We start from the raw sequence: 14,123 nt of genomic DNA on the forward strand, positions 1-14,123 counted from the left end.
AGAGACAGTCAGCATGGCTTTGTGAGGGGCAGGTCATGCCTCACAAGCCTTATTGAATTCTTTGAAGATGTGACAAAACACATTGATGAAGGAAGAGCAATGGATGTGGTGTATATGGATTTTAGCAAGGTGTTTGATAAGGTTCCCCATGGTAGGCTCATTCAGAAAGTAAGGAGGCATGGGATTCAGGGAAAGTTGGCTGTCTGGATACAAAATTGGCTGGCCCATAGAAGTCAGAGGGTGGTAGTAGATGGAAAGTATTCGGCGTAGAGCTCGGTGACCAGTGGTGTTCCACAAGAATCTGTGCTGGGACCTCTGCTGTTTGTGATTTTTATAAATGACTTGGATGAGGAAGTGGAAGGCTGGGTTAGCAAGTTTGCAGATGACACGAAGGTTGCTGGAGTTATGGATAGTGTGGAAGGCTGTTGTAGGTTGCAACGGGACATTGGCAGGATGCAGAGCTGGGCTGAGGAGTGGCAGATGGAGTTCAACCTGGAAAAGTGTGACGTGATTCATTTTGGAAGGTCGAATTTGAATGCGGAATACAGGCTTAAAGACAGGATTCTTGGTAGTGTGGAGGAACAGAGGGATCTTGGGGTCCATGTCCATAGATCGCTCAAAGTTGCCACCCAAGTTGATAGGGTTGTTAAGAAGGCGTATGGTGTGTTGGCTTTCATTAACAGGGGGATTGAGTTTAAGAGCTGCGAGGTTATGCTGTAGCTCTATAAGGCCCTGGTTCGACCACACTTGGAATATTGTGTTCAGTTCTGGTTGCCTCATTATAGGAAGGATGTGGAAGCTTTAGAGAGGGTGCAGAGGAGATTTACCAGGATGCTGCCTGGACTGGAGGGCATGTCCTACGAAGAAAGATTGAGGGAGCTAGGGCTTTTCTCATTGGAGCGAAGAAGGATGAGAGGTGACTTGATAGAGGGGTATAAGATGATGAGAGGCATAGATAGAGTGGATAGCCAGAGACTTTTTCCCAGGGTGGAAAGGGCTATCACCAGGGGGCATAATTTTAAGGTGATTGGAGGAAGGTTTCGGGGAGATGTTGGAGGTAGGTTCTTTACACAGAGAGTGGTGGGTGCGTGGAATGCGCTGCCAGCGGTGTAGTAGAAGCAGATACGTTAGGGGCCTTTAAGCGACTCTTGGATAGGTACATGGATGATAGTAGAATGAAGGATAGGTAGTTAGTTTGATCTTAGAGTAGGTTAAAGGTTCGGCACAACATCGTGGGCCGAAGGGCCTGTACTGTGCTGTACTGTTCTTTGTTCTATCTATGTAGCTTATAGTTGCAAGGCTGAAGGCAGCAAGGATAGCAGATAGAAAGCTTCTGGAAATCTTTTGAGCAATTTGGTTTTCCTTTTTCGCCAGGCAATTTGTATATTGCCGCATGTCGCAATCAGCTGCACCTCATTTGCATTGAGCTAGAATGAATTTCCATATCAGCTATTCAACTGCTAGCAATTTCTTGGAAATAATTTGCATGTGTGGTGTGACTCAGGAAGTGAGATGAAATTACATGCTGGATGAACCATTTTTATAGTAGTAGATTTCCACTGGGAATCAAAGAACAGGCTGTTGTAGAAGAGGGCTGCAATGGCATGCAACATGCAATGTATTAGATCCAATCATTTTGTGGTGGAAAAGTAAGTTAAATGCTGTTTTTATTAAATACTATTCACATTTTATCTGTGGTTTGACTTGGGGTTGAATTCCACTCCTGTTTATTTTACAAAAACTGTAATTGAGTGTCCATTCTATTTGCCTAACAGTTTTTTTTTAAAGCTTAGTATATGCAGGAGTATGGTGCACAAGTTTTCCAAATTAGAAATAGGTACGTGGGGTTTGGCAATGTTGATAGATTTTCTGGGCTTTTAAGAGAACTGGGGTCAGGATTCTCGAATTTGACAGCACCCTGCTAGGCATCCTGAGGTTTAATAGCATGCAATGGGAGTACTGTGGTTTTGTAGAATGTAGCCAGTCATGTTGATGCTTGATTGGGCTATTCTTGTCATTCAGCCCCTGTGAGGGCAGAGCTTACAAACAGTAAGTCCTCTGATAATGGTCTTTCAATACCAGTCAGAAACATTTCTAAAGCTTCAGCAAAAGTTGTTTAACTCAGATTCCTAAAATTCATGGTTTTATATTTTTTTTATGATCTCACTGTCCAGAAGGCATGAAGCAAGTTCCTGAAAAGTAAATAAGTTGTGTCCTCAAATACTGCAGCTGAATAATTTTTTTTGTTCTTGAGGTGTCAGCAGTACTGTCAAGGCTGCAGTTGATGCCTCTGCTGTATGTGCAGCAGTTTTCTGTGACAGTTGTAGAGGTGGCAGATTCCCTTCCCTGATGGTTGCCAATTAACCAGTGAGTTTTTTACAACATTCCAAAAGCTTTTATTTTTTTTTGGCACCAGCCCACAAATGACCAGAAACTTTTACTCAAAACCTGCTCCAGTTTGTATTCATCACATTCATAAACCACAAACTGAAATATTGTTTTACACAAATATTTTTTGTGTGGAAAAATGGATTGTTTTGGAATTTAAAGATAAAAGCAGGAGTGCAGTCAGTACTATCGGACATGTTTTGGAATTCTCGGATCGTGTAAATTGAGTTTCTGTCACAATTCTTACAAAGTTACAGCGATGAAGCAGGAGCAGCTACAAGGAAATTCCCGGCCAGTAAAACATAACGCTATATATACAGTAATATGGTTCATCTTGAGTACAAAATTGTCGAAGTACATTCAAGTTTTAAAAAAATTATGTTGTAGCTATCACATTTCAGGTTTTCAGACAGTACTTTCACAGGGAAATGTTGGTGCAATTTTGTTAAAAATGCTGCTGTTGAGCAAAACCTGGCTCTCTAGGGGATAAACTCACAGATCAAAGCCAACGTGCTGCTGGTTTCAGACAGGGCATCTAAATCAGTGTGCTGGGGCCAATGAACAGTAGTTTGACATTCTAGTAATCATTCCCACTTGCTGCTTCACCATTTCTACTCATTTGAACTATGAAGTTAGCAAGTCTTGCTAACTGTAAGAGAGAGAAAGGCTGGTGGTATGAAAGGATGATGGTGTTTTTCTAGTATTCTGTCCAAAGTGTGAAAGATCTGCTGTAAGAGCCTCTTCAGTGTTTACTGCTCATGTACTTATTTGCTGATATTTGAACCAGACCACTAACTGTCCTCTAATTGCAGGTGGGGGCCTGTTTAATATTCATGTTTAAAATGCAAAATAACTGGAACATTACTGTTTTGGTTCACCCATTGTGTAACTGGTTGGGGAATGCAGATGCACCAGATCTCTTAATTTACAACCGTGTTATTCAGAGCAATAGTTAATATTTTTCTCTTCAGGAAGAGAAAGGGGTGGGGAGGATAGGAAGCCACTATAACATACTTGAGTTTTAAAGTTGAGATTTCCTGGCAAGGACATTTTTCAAACCTTCTTTTCAAATGTTTTCTTTTATAAGTGAATGGGTAACCTGAATTAAGACATCAAGGATGAGATTTTAACTTGCTCAAACCCCATTCAGTTAGAGTTCAAATTGGGCCCGCAAGACATTATTGGGTAGTTAGCTGACTTGACAACATTGAGAAGGCTGGTAAAGAATCAGATCCAGGATGACTTGTGGATTTCTTTAAATCTAACTTGTCTAATACTGAATATGAAGTTAAGACCAAGTATAGTCTTCAGGCACAATGGACTTAGAGAGCAAGGAATAATTAAATCAGGGTATGTGGACATAATTCTGCCCCCATCTGAAAACATACATTGCACTAATTTGTATTTAATACTTAATTACAGTTAAATAGAAAAAGTTATGGCAGTTTTGGGAGCAGTTAGAGCATCAGAATTTCTCTGCAATACATGCTGAGAAGCTGTTTAATGTAAACCTGATGCACTCACGTGTCACCACTGGCAGGAAGGTGTAATTACATTCTAAGTTTATGTAGGCATTTTAGATTATACATGTGGAAAAAGTTGACACTAAAGTCTGAGCAAAAATGTGGAAATAAAAAGCAAGATTTTGTAGATCTGATGTAAGATTTTTGATTTATTATAGTTGAATGTGAGATGTATTCAATATGGGGAAGCAAAACACCACCTCATTCCTTGTTCAGTCCAAGCATGTGTGAAATTAGTCATTGCTAAGTTAACTGAATTGTATTAGTCACTCCTCAAGGAAAAATAGATTTAGTTTGTTTTCATTGCAAAATCTTGAAATGAAGTAAAAAGTTGTAACTTATAGAGGTCTTTTTCATTACAAATCGTTCGGTTAGAAGCTAAAAAAAAATCACAGTTGAGCTTTTTTATGTTTTTCCCTCTTTGTCTAGAACTTTTACTAAAGATTCTGTTACAGAAAACACTACAACATGAGTGAAATTAACAGTGAGACGGGATTCTACAGTGTACAAGTTGGTGATTCTACCTTCACGGTTCTTAAGCGTTACCAGGCGTTGAAGCCCATAGGTTCAGGGGCTCAGGGAATTGTCTGGTAAGTAAGTGTATGCTATCTGGATGAAATATCTGTATATGAAATGCAAATAGGGCCCAAAAATAAAGTCTGAAGTACTTGCTATTTATCAGTTGGATTTCCTTTTGGCTGACTGTGAATGAGAGAGAGAAAAGGAAAGGCTGGACCGCTTTCTACTCCTCATCACTCTGTTTTGTCTACTTGTCCCTCTCTTTCTTGTGCTTGCTTTCTCCCCTCTCCCTTTTGCACGTGCTCGCTTTCTTGTGCTCTTTCCCCCTCATTGGATTTCTTGTAAGTGCTCTCACTCACTTGCGTATCCAGCATTCCCTTTCCTGCCATTTCCCATCACCCCAATCACCTGTCTGCCTTGCTCCCCATTCACACACATACCAGTTTTTCTTAACATAAGAAATAGGAGCAGGAGTAGGCCATAAAGCCCCTCGAGCCAGATCCACTATTCAGTAAGATCATGGGTGATCTTTAATCTCAGCTGTACTTTTCTGCCTGATCTCCATATCTATTGATTCCCTTAGATTTCCAGGAACCTGTCAATCTCAATCTCAAATATACTCAACGACTGAGCATCCACAGCCCTCTGCAGTAGAGAATTCCAAAGATTCACAACTCTGAATGAAAAAATTTCTCCTCATTTCCGTCCTAAATGACCAACCCCTTATCCTGAGACCATGCTCCCGAGTTGCAAACTCTTCAGCCAGGGAAATAGCTTCTCAACATCTGCCCTGTCAAGCCTTCTCAGAATCCTATATGTTTCAATGAGATCACTTCTCATTTTTCTAAACTCAAGAGTATAGGTCCATTCTACTCAATCTCTCCTCATAGAGCAACCCCCTCATCCTAGGAATCTATCTGATGAACCCTCTTGGCACTCAAAGGCAAGTATATCTTTCCTTAAATATGGGCGCCAAAACTGTACATAGTATTCCAGTTGTAGTCTCACAAAAGCCCTGTACAATTGCAGCAAGCCTTTTTTACTCTTCTATTCCAACCCCCTTGCATTGAAGGCCAACATATCATTTGCCTTCCTAATTGCTTGCTGTGCCTGCATGTTAACTTTGTTTCGTGCATGAGGACCAGGACAGCTAAATCTCTCTCGGAACAGCAACATTTAATAGTTTCTGTCCATTTAAAAAATATTCAGTTTTCTATTCTTCCTACCAAGTGAATGACCTCACATTGTACTCCATTTGCCACCTCCTTGCCCATTCACTGAACTTGTATTGCTTTGCAGCCTTTTTGCATTCTCACACCTTACTTTCCCACCTAGTATTATATCAGCAGCAAACTTAGGTATATTGCACTCGGTCCCTTCATCTAAGATGCTTAAATAGCTGAGTCCCCCAGCACTGATCCTTGTGGCATCTTACTAGTAACAGCCTGCCAACTTGAAAATTACATGTTTATTCTTACTCTGTTTTCTGCCCTTTAACTAATCCTCAATCTGTGCTAATATATTGCCATCAACCCGTGAGACCTTATCTTGTGTATCAAACTTTCATGTGGCATCTTATCAAATGTCTATTGAAAATCCAAATGTACTGCATCACTGGTTCCCCCTTATCTACCCTGCCAGTTACATCCTCAAAATACTCTAGTAATTTTGTCAAACATAATTTCCCTTTTATAAAACCTCTCCCAAGTCATACTGTGATTTTCCAAGTGTCCTGTTACCACTTTCTTAATGGATTTCAGCATTTTTCTGACGACTGATGTCAGGCTAAATGACCTATAGTAGATCATTACTCTGTCCTTCATTTTTTGAATAGCGGTGTTACATTTGCTACCTTCCAACCCACTGGGACTGTTCCACAATCTAGGAAATTTTGGAATATCACAACCAAATGCATCCACTATCTCTGCAGTTACCTCTTTCAGAACTCTAGGAATTAGGCTATCCGGTCTAGGGGATTTGTCTACTTTTAGTCCCATTAATTGCTTTAGTACTATCTCTTCAACTTTAATTGCTTTAAATTCTTTGCTCTTATTGGACCCCCACTCTCATTACACCTTTGGTTCCCCGCTATTTTCAGTATTTTTTGTGTCTTCCATTGTGAAGACAGGTACAGAATATTTGTTTAACGTCTCTGCCATTTCCTTATTACCCATTATAATTTCTCCTGTCTTGGCTTTTAAGGGATCTATATTTACTTTCACTGCTCTCTTTTTACATTCTTGTAGAAGCTCTTACAATCTCCCCTTATATTTCTGGCTAGTTTACTCTTTTTTTTTAACCCCCCGTCTCAATTTTTGGTTATCCTTTGCTCATTTCTAAGATCCCCCAATCCTCCGATTTACTACACTTTTTGCAACATTAAAAGCCTCTTTTAATCTAATAATATCCTTAACTTCCATTAGCCATGAATGGATTATTTCTTTCATGGATTATTTTGTTTCTCTCAAAATGTATATTTGTTGAGTATTATGAAATATTTCTTTAAATGTTTGTCGCTGCTTATCTAATTTCCTAATCTGCCTTGGTCAACTCGCCCCTCATATCTATATAATTTACTTTAAGTTTAAGACTCTAGTTTTGTACATCACTCCTGAACTCAATATGAAATTCTTCATATTATGATAACTCCTTTCCCAGAGGATCACATACTATCAAATTACCAATTGACACTGTCTCATTACACAAGACAAGATCTAAAATGGCTTGTTCCCTGGTTGGTTCCATGAGGTGGTATTCTGGGAAATTGTCTGGAATTCATTCCATAAACTTGTCCTCCAGACTACTTTTGTCAGTTTGATTTGTCCGGTTTGTATGAAGATTAAAGTTCCCCATAATTATTGTATTACCTTTGTTACAAGCTTCTCTTATTTCTTGATCAACACTGTGTCCAAGAGTATAGCTACTGCTGGGGTGTATGGACTACTGTCACCATTGTTTTCTACCCTTTATTGTTTGTTATCTCCACCCATACTGATTCTACTTCCTACTGATCATTTGAGCCAAGATTTTTGTGCAGTACTGTTCTTATGCCATCCTTTATTATCAGGTCTAACCCCCCCTCCCCCCAACCAACCCCACAACCTTCCTTTTCCAATTTGTCTGTTTTTCGAAGCACCAAGTACCCTGGAATATTTAGTTCCCAACCTTGGTCATCATACAACCATGTCTCTGTAATGGCTATTAGATCAACTCCATTTATCTCTATTTGTTTGTCCTATTATTTCATCTATCTTATTAGAAATGCCTCATACATTCAGGTAAAGCATTTTTATAATTCTTTTACCATTTTCCCCTGATTTGGCCTTATTCACTTAGTCACTACTACCATTAAACTCAGTCGCTTCCCATCATATCCTGCTTATCTTTTTTTAACTAAATTGCTACTTTGCTCTGTGGTTTTGACTTTTCTCTAAGACCTTCTCCCACCCTACTTTTAGTTTAAAGCACTGACTAGCCTTAGTTATTTGATTCCTTGTGGATGATTAAAATTGGTTCATGTTCAACAATATGTCACCAAAATGTAAATACAGTTGCCCTTTTGTAGCTAAGAACTGAAAACATGTTGGTTGAAACACCATGTGATAGTTGACCTCCAAATGTGTGGGTCAACTATCGATTTCTGGGCTTCTCCATCTTATTCTCATACGTCATTTTTCACCTAGATTTGCATTGGTTTACTCGCTCTTGAATTTTCTTCACTTCGCGCCTAGACAGTCCATCTAAAATTATGGAGCCAAATGAAAGAATCTGCATCTCATCTATCCTGTAGTGGGTTCTTCTGAACATGATTCTGAAATTTTAATTTAAAAGTTCATTTTCCTGTTTTTGAAGTCAGTTGTGCCAGCCGCTCTCAGGAAAGATAGAGCTCTTAAGTTACTTTGTTTCTCAGATTTTGTATGTTGGAGAAAGTTTACTTTTTTTGAATTACAGTGCTGCATATGATAGTGTACTTGATGGAAGTGTTGCTGTTAAGAAACTCAGTCGACCTTTCCAAAACCAAACTCATGCCAAGAGAGCTTACAGGGAACTTGTTCTTCTTAAGTGCGTTAATCATAAAAATGTAAGTCAAGTAATATTTTTGTAATATTGCATTGTCTTGATCAAATTCAAGGTGTTGAACACTCGAGTAGAATTACAGTAATGTAGAAAAATATGTCTTGCGCACACAGGTTTGAAAATGAGCAGAGTGAAACAGTGCATTATCATCTCTAGTGTATGTGGTTTGATTCCCACTATGGCAGAAAGATAAACCAGCTAAATGGAACAGCATTGCTTGGCAAGTTTACAGAGTAGAATCAATGCTAGGAACCATGACGGTGTTCAGTTTGCCTGCACCATGTTTAAGAAGTGGGAAGAAATAGGAACTGTTTCATTGTAAAATGATAGAAAAAAACATTGTGAATGACTTGTGCACTGCTGTTTAGGGTTCAGAATGCAAGCATGTGTGTGTTTTCTTGAAATGTACTTGTTCTTTGTTTAGATTTCTACAGTTACCTAATACTGTGGTTTTCTTCAAAATGTTAAATTTGATTGCAGGAATCCATTTGCTTCACTTGGTTTCCTAAATATAAACATGCAAAAGATCATTAGGTTACCTAGTTTCCTCAGTATAAACATGCTAAAATACACCCAGCTTAAAGAAGAGGGCTGAATTAATGATTGTAGTAGAATGTGTAGTTGCCTTCTCCTATAATTCAAGTAGAATTACATTTTTCTTTTTAAAAAAAAAAGTCAGTGAAAGTCTTGAAAATATTTTCATGTCAAGTTTTCTCCACCTTTCTACTGTTGAGTTTAAGATGGTGCATACTCGCTCTAATATCTTTTCTGTTGCAGTACATATAAAAGATTTTAGACACTCCTTTTGCTGCAAAAATAAGTGTATGTACTGCCTTCCCGTGTTTCACACATGAGTTTTGTACAGCAAACTTGAGGGTTCATATTGTAATGTTCACATTGTTGAGCAGCCAGGAATTGTGTTAATCTCTAGTTTATTGACAAAATAAGGCCTATATAGGTAGTAGTTACAGTGGTTAACTTCTATATATAACTGAAGTTAAATTTCTTCTTGCAGATTATTAGTTTGTTAAATGTATTTACACCACAGAAGTCTTTAGAAGAATTCCAAGATGTGTAAGTATTTAAGAAAAATGTGACTAAAATAATAGATTCTGAATTTTCCTTGTGGAGGATTAGTCTCTTCTGAAGTACCTAAAGGTTGTAACATTAATTCTGTATTCTGTAGTTACTTGGTTATGGAGTTGATGGATGCCAACTTGTGCCAGGTTATCCATATGGAGCTAGACCATGAGAGAATGTCCTACCTTCTTTACCAGATGTTATGTGGTATTAAGCACCTTCACTCAGCTGGCATTATCCACAGAGTAGGTACTCAGGGTTTTAATTTATTCAAGTTTTGGAGCACATAATATGACAAAGCATGGAGTTATGTTCTGGCAAAGAACTTGTGTTTTGAATATATATGATAAATGCATCAGTCTTTGCTAAAGTGTTAATAAAATTTAGTGCATTTTTAATAAAGAAATCATTACCATGTGAAACAACATATTAATTCTCTCCTATAATACAGGAAAAGCCAGTTTGTATTGTGAATCACAGTGGTACCTTGAAGTCATATGCTGTTTAAGAATTGAATTGGGTACTCCTTGCAAACTTTTAAGTTGATGAATTCCTGTATATTTTTATAAATGTTTCAGATGTTATTTTTTGTTTACAACAGGATTTGAAACCCAGCAACATAGTAGTAAAGTCAGACTGCACTCTGAAAATCCTAGATTTTGGACTGGCAAGAACTGCCTGTACTAACTTTATGATGACCCCATATGTAGTGACACGATATTATAGAGCACCTGAAGTTATCCTAGGAATGGGATACAAGGAAAATGGTAAGCTAACCTGTAAAACAGACTCTTTATTTGAAGACACAAATATGCAGTTGGTATGAATTCCGGAGTCCTCTTTTGCCAGTTTGTCCTCTCCTCCGCTGAAGGTGTTGATTCTTGGATTATGGTTCTGCGGGTACCTGTAGTGTAGTCCAAATAGCCATTCTCCGTGTGTACCTTCTGGCAGGTTATCTGAACTACAGGCAGGCATTGCAGTTGAGCCTGATCTCAATTGATATTCACACATGCACTTCTCAGCAGGAGAGTTCAGGAACAGGAAGCCTTTTAGCCCTCTCTCTCCCAGCTTGCAGGAGCTGGGGCCACATGTAACATCGAACTTGCCCTGGTTGAGATCAGCTTACTCAGCACAGACTAACAATTTACTTTTTAATTTTAGGATCTCTTTGGCTTAGTGGTGTGAAATGCAATTTTTAACCAATTTGTGACAAACAAAACAAGTTCTTATAGCTGAGATAGTGATTCAACTTAAAGGGAAGACATGGGGTAAAGCTGTTCGGGACATAAAACTGGCATTGTGGAAATGAAGATCAGGCCTTTCCATAACGGGTGGCCGATCCGCAACTGCAGTTTTATGCTCAGGCAGCAAGTTGAACAATCAATTTTTCTTTTCTCCTTGAATTTTCTCCACAGCTTCTCTTGCAAATTTGTTTTAATCATCCAAAGAGGGAGTTTGCTCATCTTGGATGTTTCTAATATATGCAGTTAAGATTGCCCCATTGTTGAAATGCTGTAAATTAATGACTCTAGTTCTGTTGATAATTTAGCTGTCTTGCACCATCTGGGTGAGCAAGCACACAAAGTCAGTTAGGCCATCAGTACTCATCATTGAGGCTGGTGTTAAGCAACTTATCTGGAGGGAGATATATGTGGAAATAGAGATTTACATTAACTCCGTCAGATATAACTCAGCAGCAGCACTCCAAAAATCACGGGGGAGCAGTTACTGCATTGTTCCCGTTTTAAAACTCTTTGTGGATCAGGAGGCCACAAGAATAATGCAGGCTGCTGCAGCCCCAACTCCACCACCTCCATGTCTATGACCTGCTTTGTTTACGACCAAGTTGGTTTTTGGGCTGCTTGATATTGGCTAGGCCTCGACCTGGCAAGCTGCAACAGGGCACCCATTTGATGCCCGTTGCTCGACAGTGGTGTGTAATGAGGTCTGGTTCTCAAAAAATACTGGAATGCCCGCCAGTGCTATTGAGTGGCTGGTCATATGCTCCACCAGCAGGCTTACCTGATGGTGTAAATCTATCCCAGTAATTCTCTAGCTGCTTATTTAAAAAGAAATGGAGAACTGATGGTGCTACACATCTTTAAGAAACTGAAAAAGAGATGGTATTGAAGTTGTAGCATCCTTCTGTAGGAAGCACAAAGCCATCTCTTAATGATGGAAATGGGGGAAGTACAGGGAGATGGAATTAGTGTATAGCTCCCGTTGAAGAGGCCACATACTATAATGTTTATTATGCGAAATACCAGTTTCAGCATTGGAATTGATCCTAATGTAACCTTATTTTCATGCTTTTAGAAATTATTTTAAACTGAAAATACACTGTGGATGTTAGTTCATAATGGTCATAAAAATGGGCTGTGCATCCTAGGAACTTTTACAACCAAAAAGTGATGGAACAAGTGCAGTGCTTTTGATTCTTGTACTTAACATCATTAAAAATTACTTTCCCACTTTATTCAGTTCTTCGCCCTGTAGTTTTGCAGCTGAATTTGTTTAAAGATTCCAGCTGAATTTGAAGTACACCTTTTTAATTTTCTTGGTATTTTCTTCAGAAAAAATTAATTTACTTGTAGAATAAACAGGCCATGCTGCAATGCAGGAAGAAAGCAGGATCAATTGGAATCCGATTCAAAATATTTAATATTGAAAGTAAGCACACCCACAGAATTAGAGAATTCTGCTGTTAACTCACCATCTTTCTATTTCTGAAATTAAAATTGAAAATAATCAAATGTAGTTTACTGTAGATTTCAACTATTAACAGCCGTGGTAGCAATGGTTGCATTTAAAAAAAAAGAAAAAATCTGGTATAATTTGTTTGATCTTACGAACATGCTAAGAGTTGTAAATGCATTAAGCTTAATTGTTTAATAAAATCAAATCACAAAACTTAAAACACTCAAATGAAATTTTCACAGCAGTTGGTTCTTAAGAGGACTGACTGATTATGTTAAGTGCAGTTGTTGCACTTTTGATTGCATTTTGTGCAGTTGTTTAGCAGCATGTTAAATAGCATTTTCTTTTCATTTTTCTGTTAATCTTACCCACCTAAACCATATAGTGGATTTATGGTCTGTTGGTTGCATTATGGCAGAAATGGTGCTCCACAAAATCCTCTTCCCTGGAAGGGACTGTATCCTTGCACATACAAAAAAATGTTTTTGTTCATCCACATTAATTGTTTTAAAAAAAAATTTAGAACGGAAGTTTAGCGGGCTTGCTGGTATACATTTCTCAGACCCTACAATTTGTTACTGCTGGAATATATTCCTCTCATTGTCATGTTATGTAAATATCAATACATATTTTTCTTGTCGTTGGTTTTCATTTTCTGAAAAGCATGGTAATTATCCATCATTTCATTTTATTTTCAGTTGATATCTGGTCAGTGGGGTGCATCATGGGAGAAATGCTGAAAGGTTCGGTGCTATTCCAGGGCACTGATCGTATCCTTCCCCAGCCATTCTTGAATCCAAAGCCATATATGTTAAGGGCAAAAAGGTCATTACTTTACCCTCATTTTGAGGGTCAAAAATTGATGTTTTTATGATGAAATACAAGGTTATTTTAGTTATTTTTTCATTATTTTCTCAGCTTGCCATTCTTGAACTTTTTCTTCTTGCAAAGCTATTTGCACATGTTTTGATTTTTACTTATTAAATCTGTTTACTTGCATTACATTAATACCCTAAGTACATTGATACTTTTCTCCTTCTATGCATTGTGCAAAATGCATTTTTTAAATCTTTATTAAAGCTATATTTGTCCTACAAAAGACAGCAAGAAATAACTTCTAAAGCTAATTGATGGCTTCAGAAAGGAGCCCTTGAGTTATCCAAATGTCAGGTTGACCCTATTCACTGAAGATACAAAATACCTTTCTAAGGATTGTATTTTATAGGTATAAATTGCTGCACTCTATTGTAGAAGTTTTTAAAGTTAATAACTCTTGCTAGTTGAAGTGGTTAAACAAGAACGTTAAATATTATATCATAGTCTTTCATGCTAAGTTATTTCAGGTTTGTGAAGCGCAAATTATAAATTTCCTGTTTGCGTATAGCTTAAGATTACAGAAAATGGCAAGTTAAATGCAAAGGAGAAAATATACTTTTAGGTTTCATCTGAAAACCTCTAAATTAAGAGCATCTTTTTTCAAAACTTGAATTTGCTCTACGTTTATTCACTTAGCTTTACCTACATTTTGTTTTTCATCGCAAATTTTCCACAATCATGATGCTAACGCGATTGCTTGGATTTTTTACCTTTTGAATGCTTCTTCTAACATGCATGCAAGCCACTGATAGTATAGTGCATAAATATCAAATCTTCCATTTCATTGTTTGTTCTAATTTATCTTTAATCACATTTCATATTGTTTGGTATCAGTGTGGTTGTAATTATGTAATGCCGTGACCAGTTTTCTGAAATATGATTGGTTGAAAGAAATTATAACTCTTTGGGAATTCCAAGATGAAAGTACATACTAGTAATAGAACTGGTTAGAGAGTGGCAGTA

General features: G+C 37.8%; 1 protein-coding gene across 8 annotated transcripts in view; it reads left to right on the forward strand.

The window, feature by feature from the left end:
• Positions 1–14,123, forward strand: part of LOC137375908 (mitogen-activated protein kinase 9) — a 142,023-nt gene that overhangs the window by 63,850 nt on the left and 64,050 nt on the right. For 4 of the 8 annotated variants that reach the window (XM_068043575.1, XM_068043580.1, XM_068043581.1 and 1 more), the window contains exons 2-7: positions 4,341–4,501; positions 8,382–8,511; positions 9,523–9,581; positions 9,694–9,832; positions 10,189–10,354; positions 12,983–13,054. In XM_068043575.1, the coding sequence (XP_067899676.1) occupies positions 4,380–4,501; positions 8,382–8,511; positions 9,523–9,581; positions 9,694–9,832; positions 10,189–10,354; positions 12,983–13,054 (688 nt within the window). In that variant the 5' untranslated portion in view covers positions 4,341–4,379. Of the gene's footprint in view, positions 1–1,560; positions 1,650–4,338; positions 4,502–8,381; positions 8,512–9,522; positions 9,582–9,693; positions 9,833–10,188; positions 10,355–12,669; positions 12,742–12,982; positions 13,055–14,123 lie in introns of those variants that run through there. The other 4 variants (XM_068043577.1, XM_068043576.1, XM_068043579.1 and 1 more) reach the window with 4 other exon arrangements.

This window comes from Heterodontus francisci, chromosome 12 (assembly GCF_036365525.1).
Source record: "Heterodontus francisci isolate sHetFra1 chromosome 12, sHetFra1.hap1, whole genome shotgun sequence".
Classification (NCBI taxonomy): Eukaryota; Metazoa; Chordata; class Chondrichthyes; order Heterodontiformes; family Heterodontidae; genus Heterodontus; species Heterodontus francisci.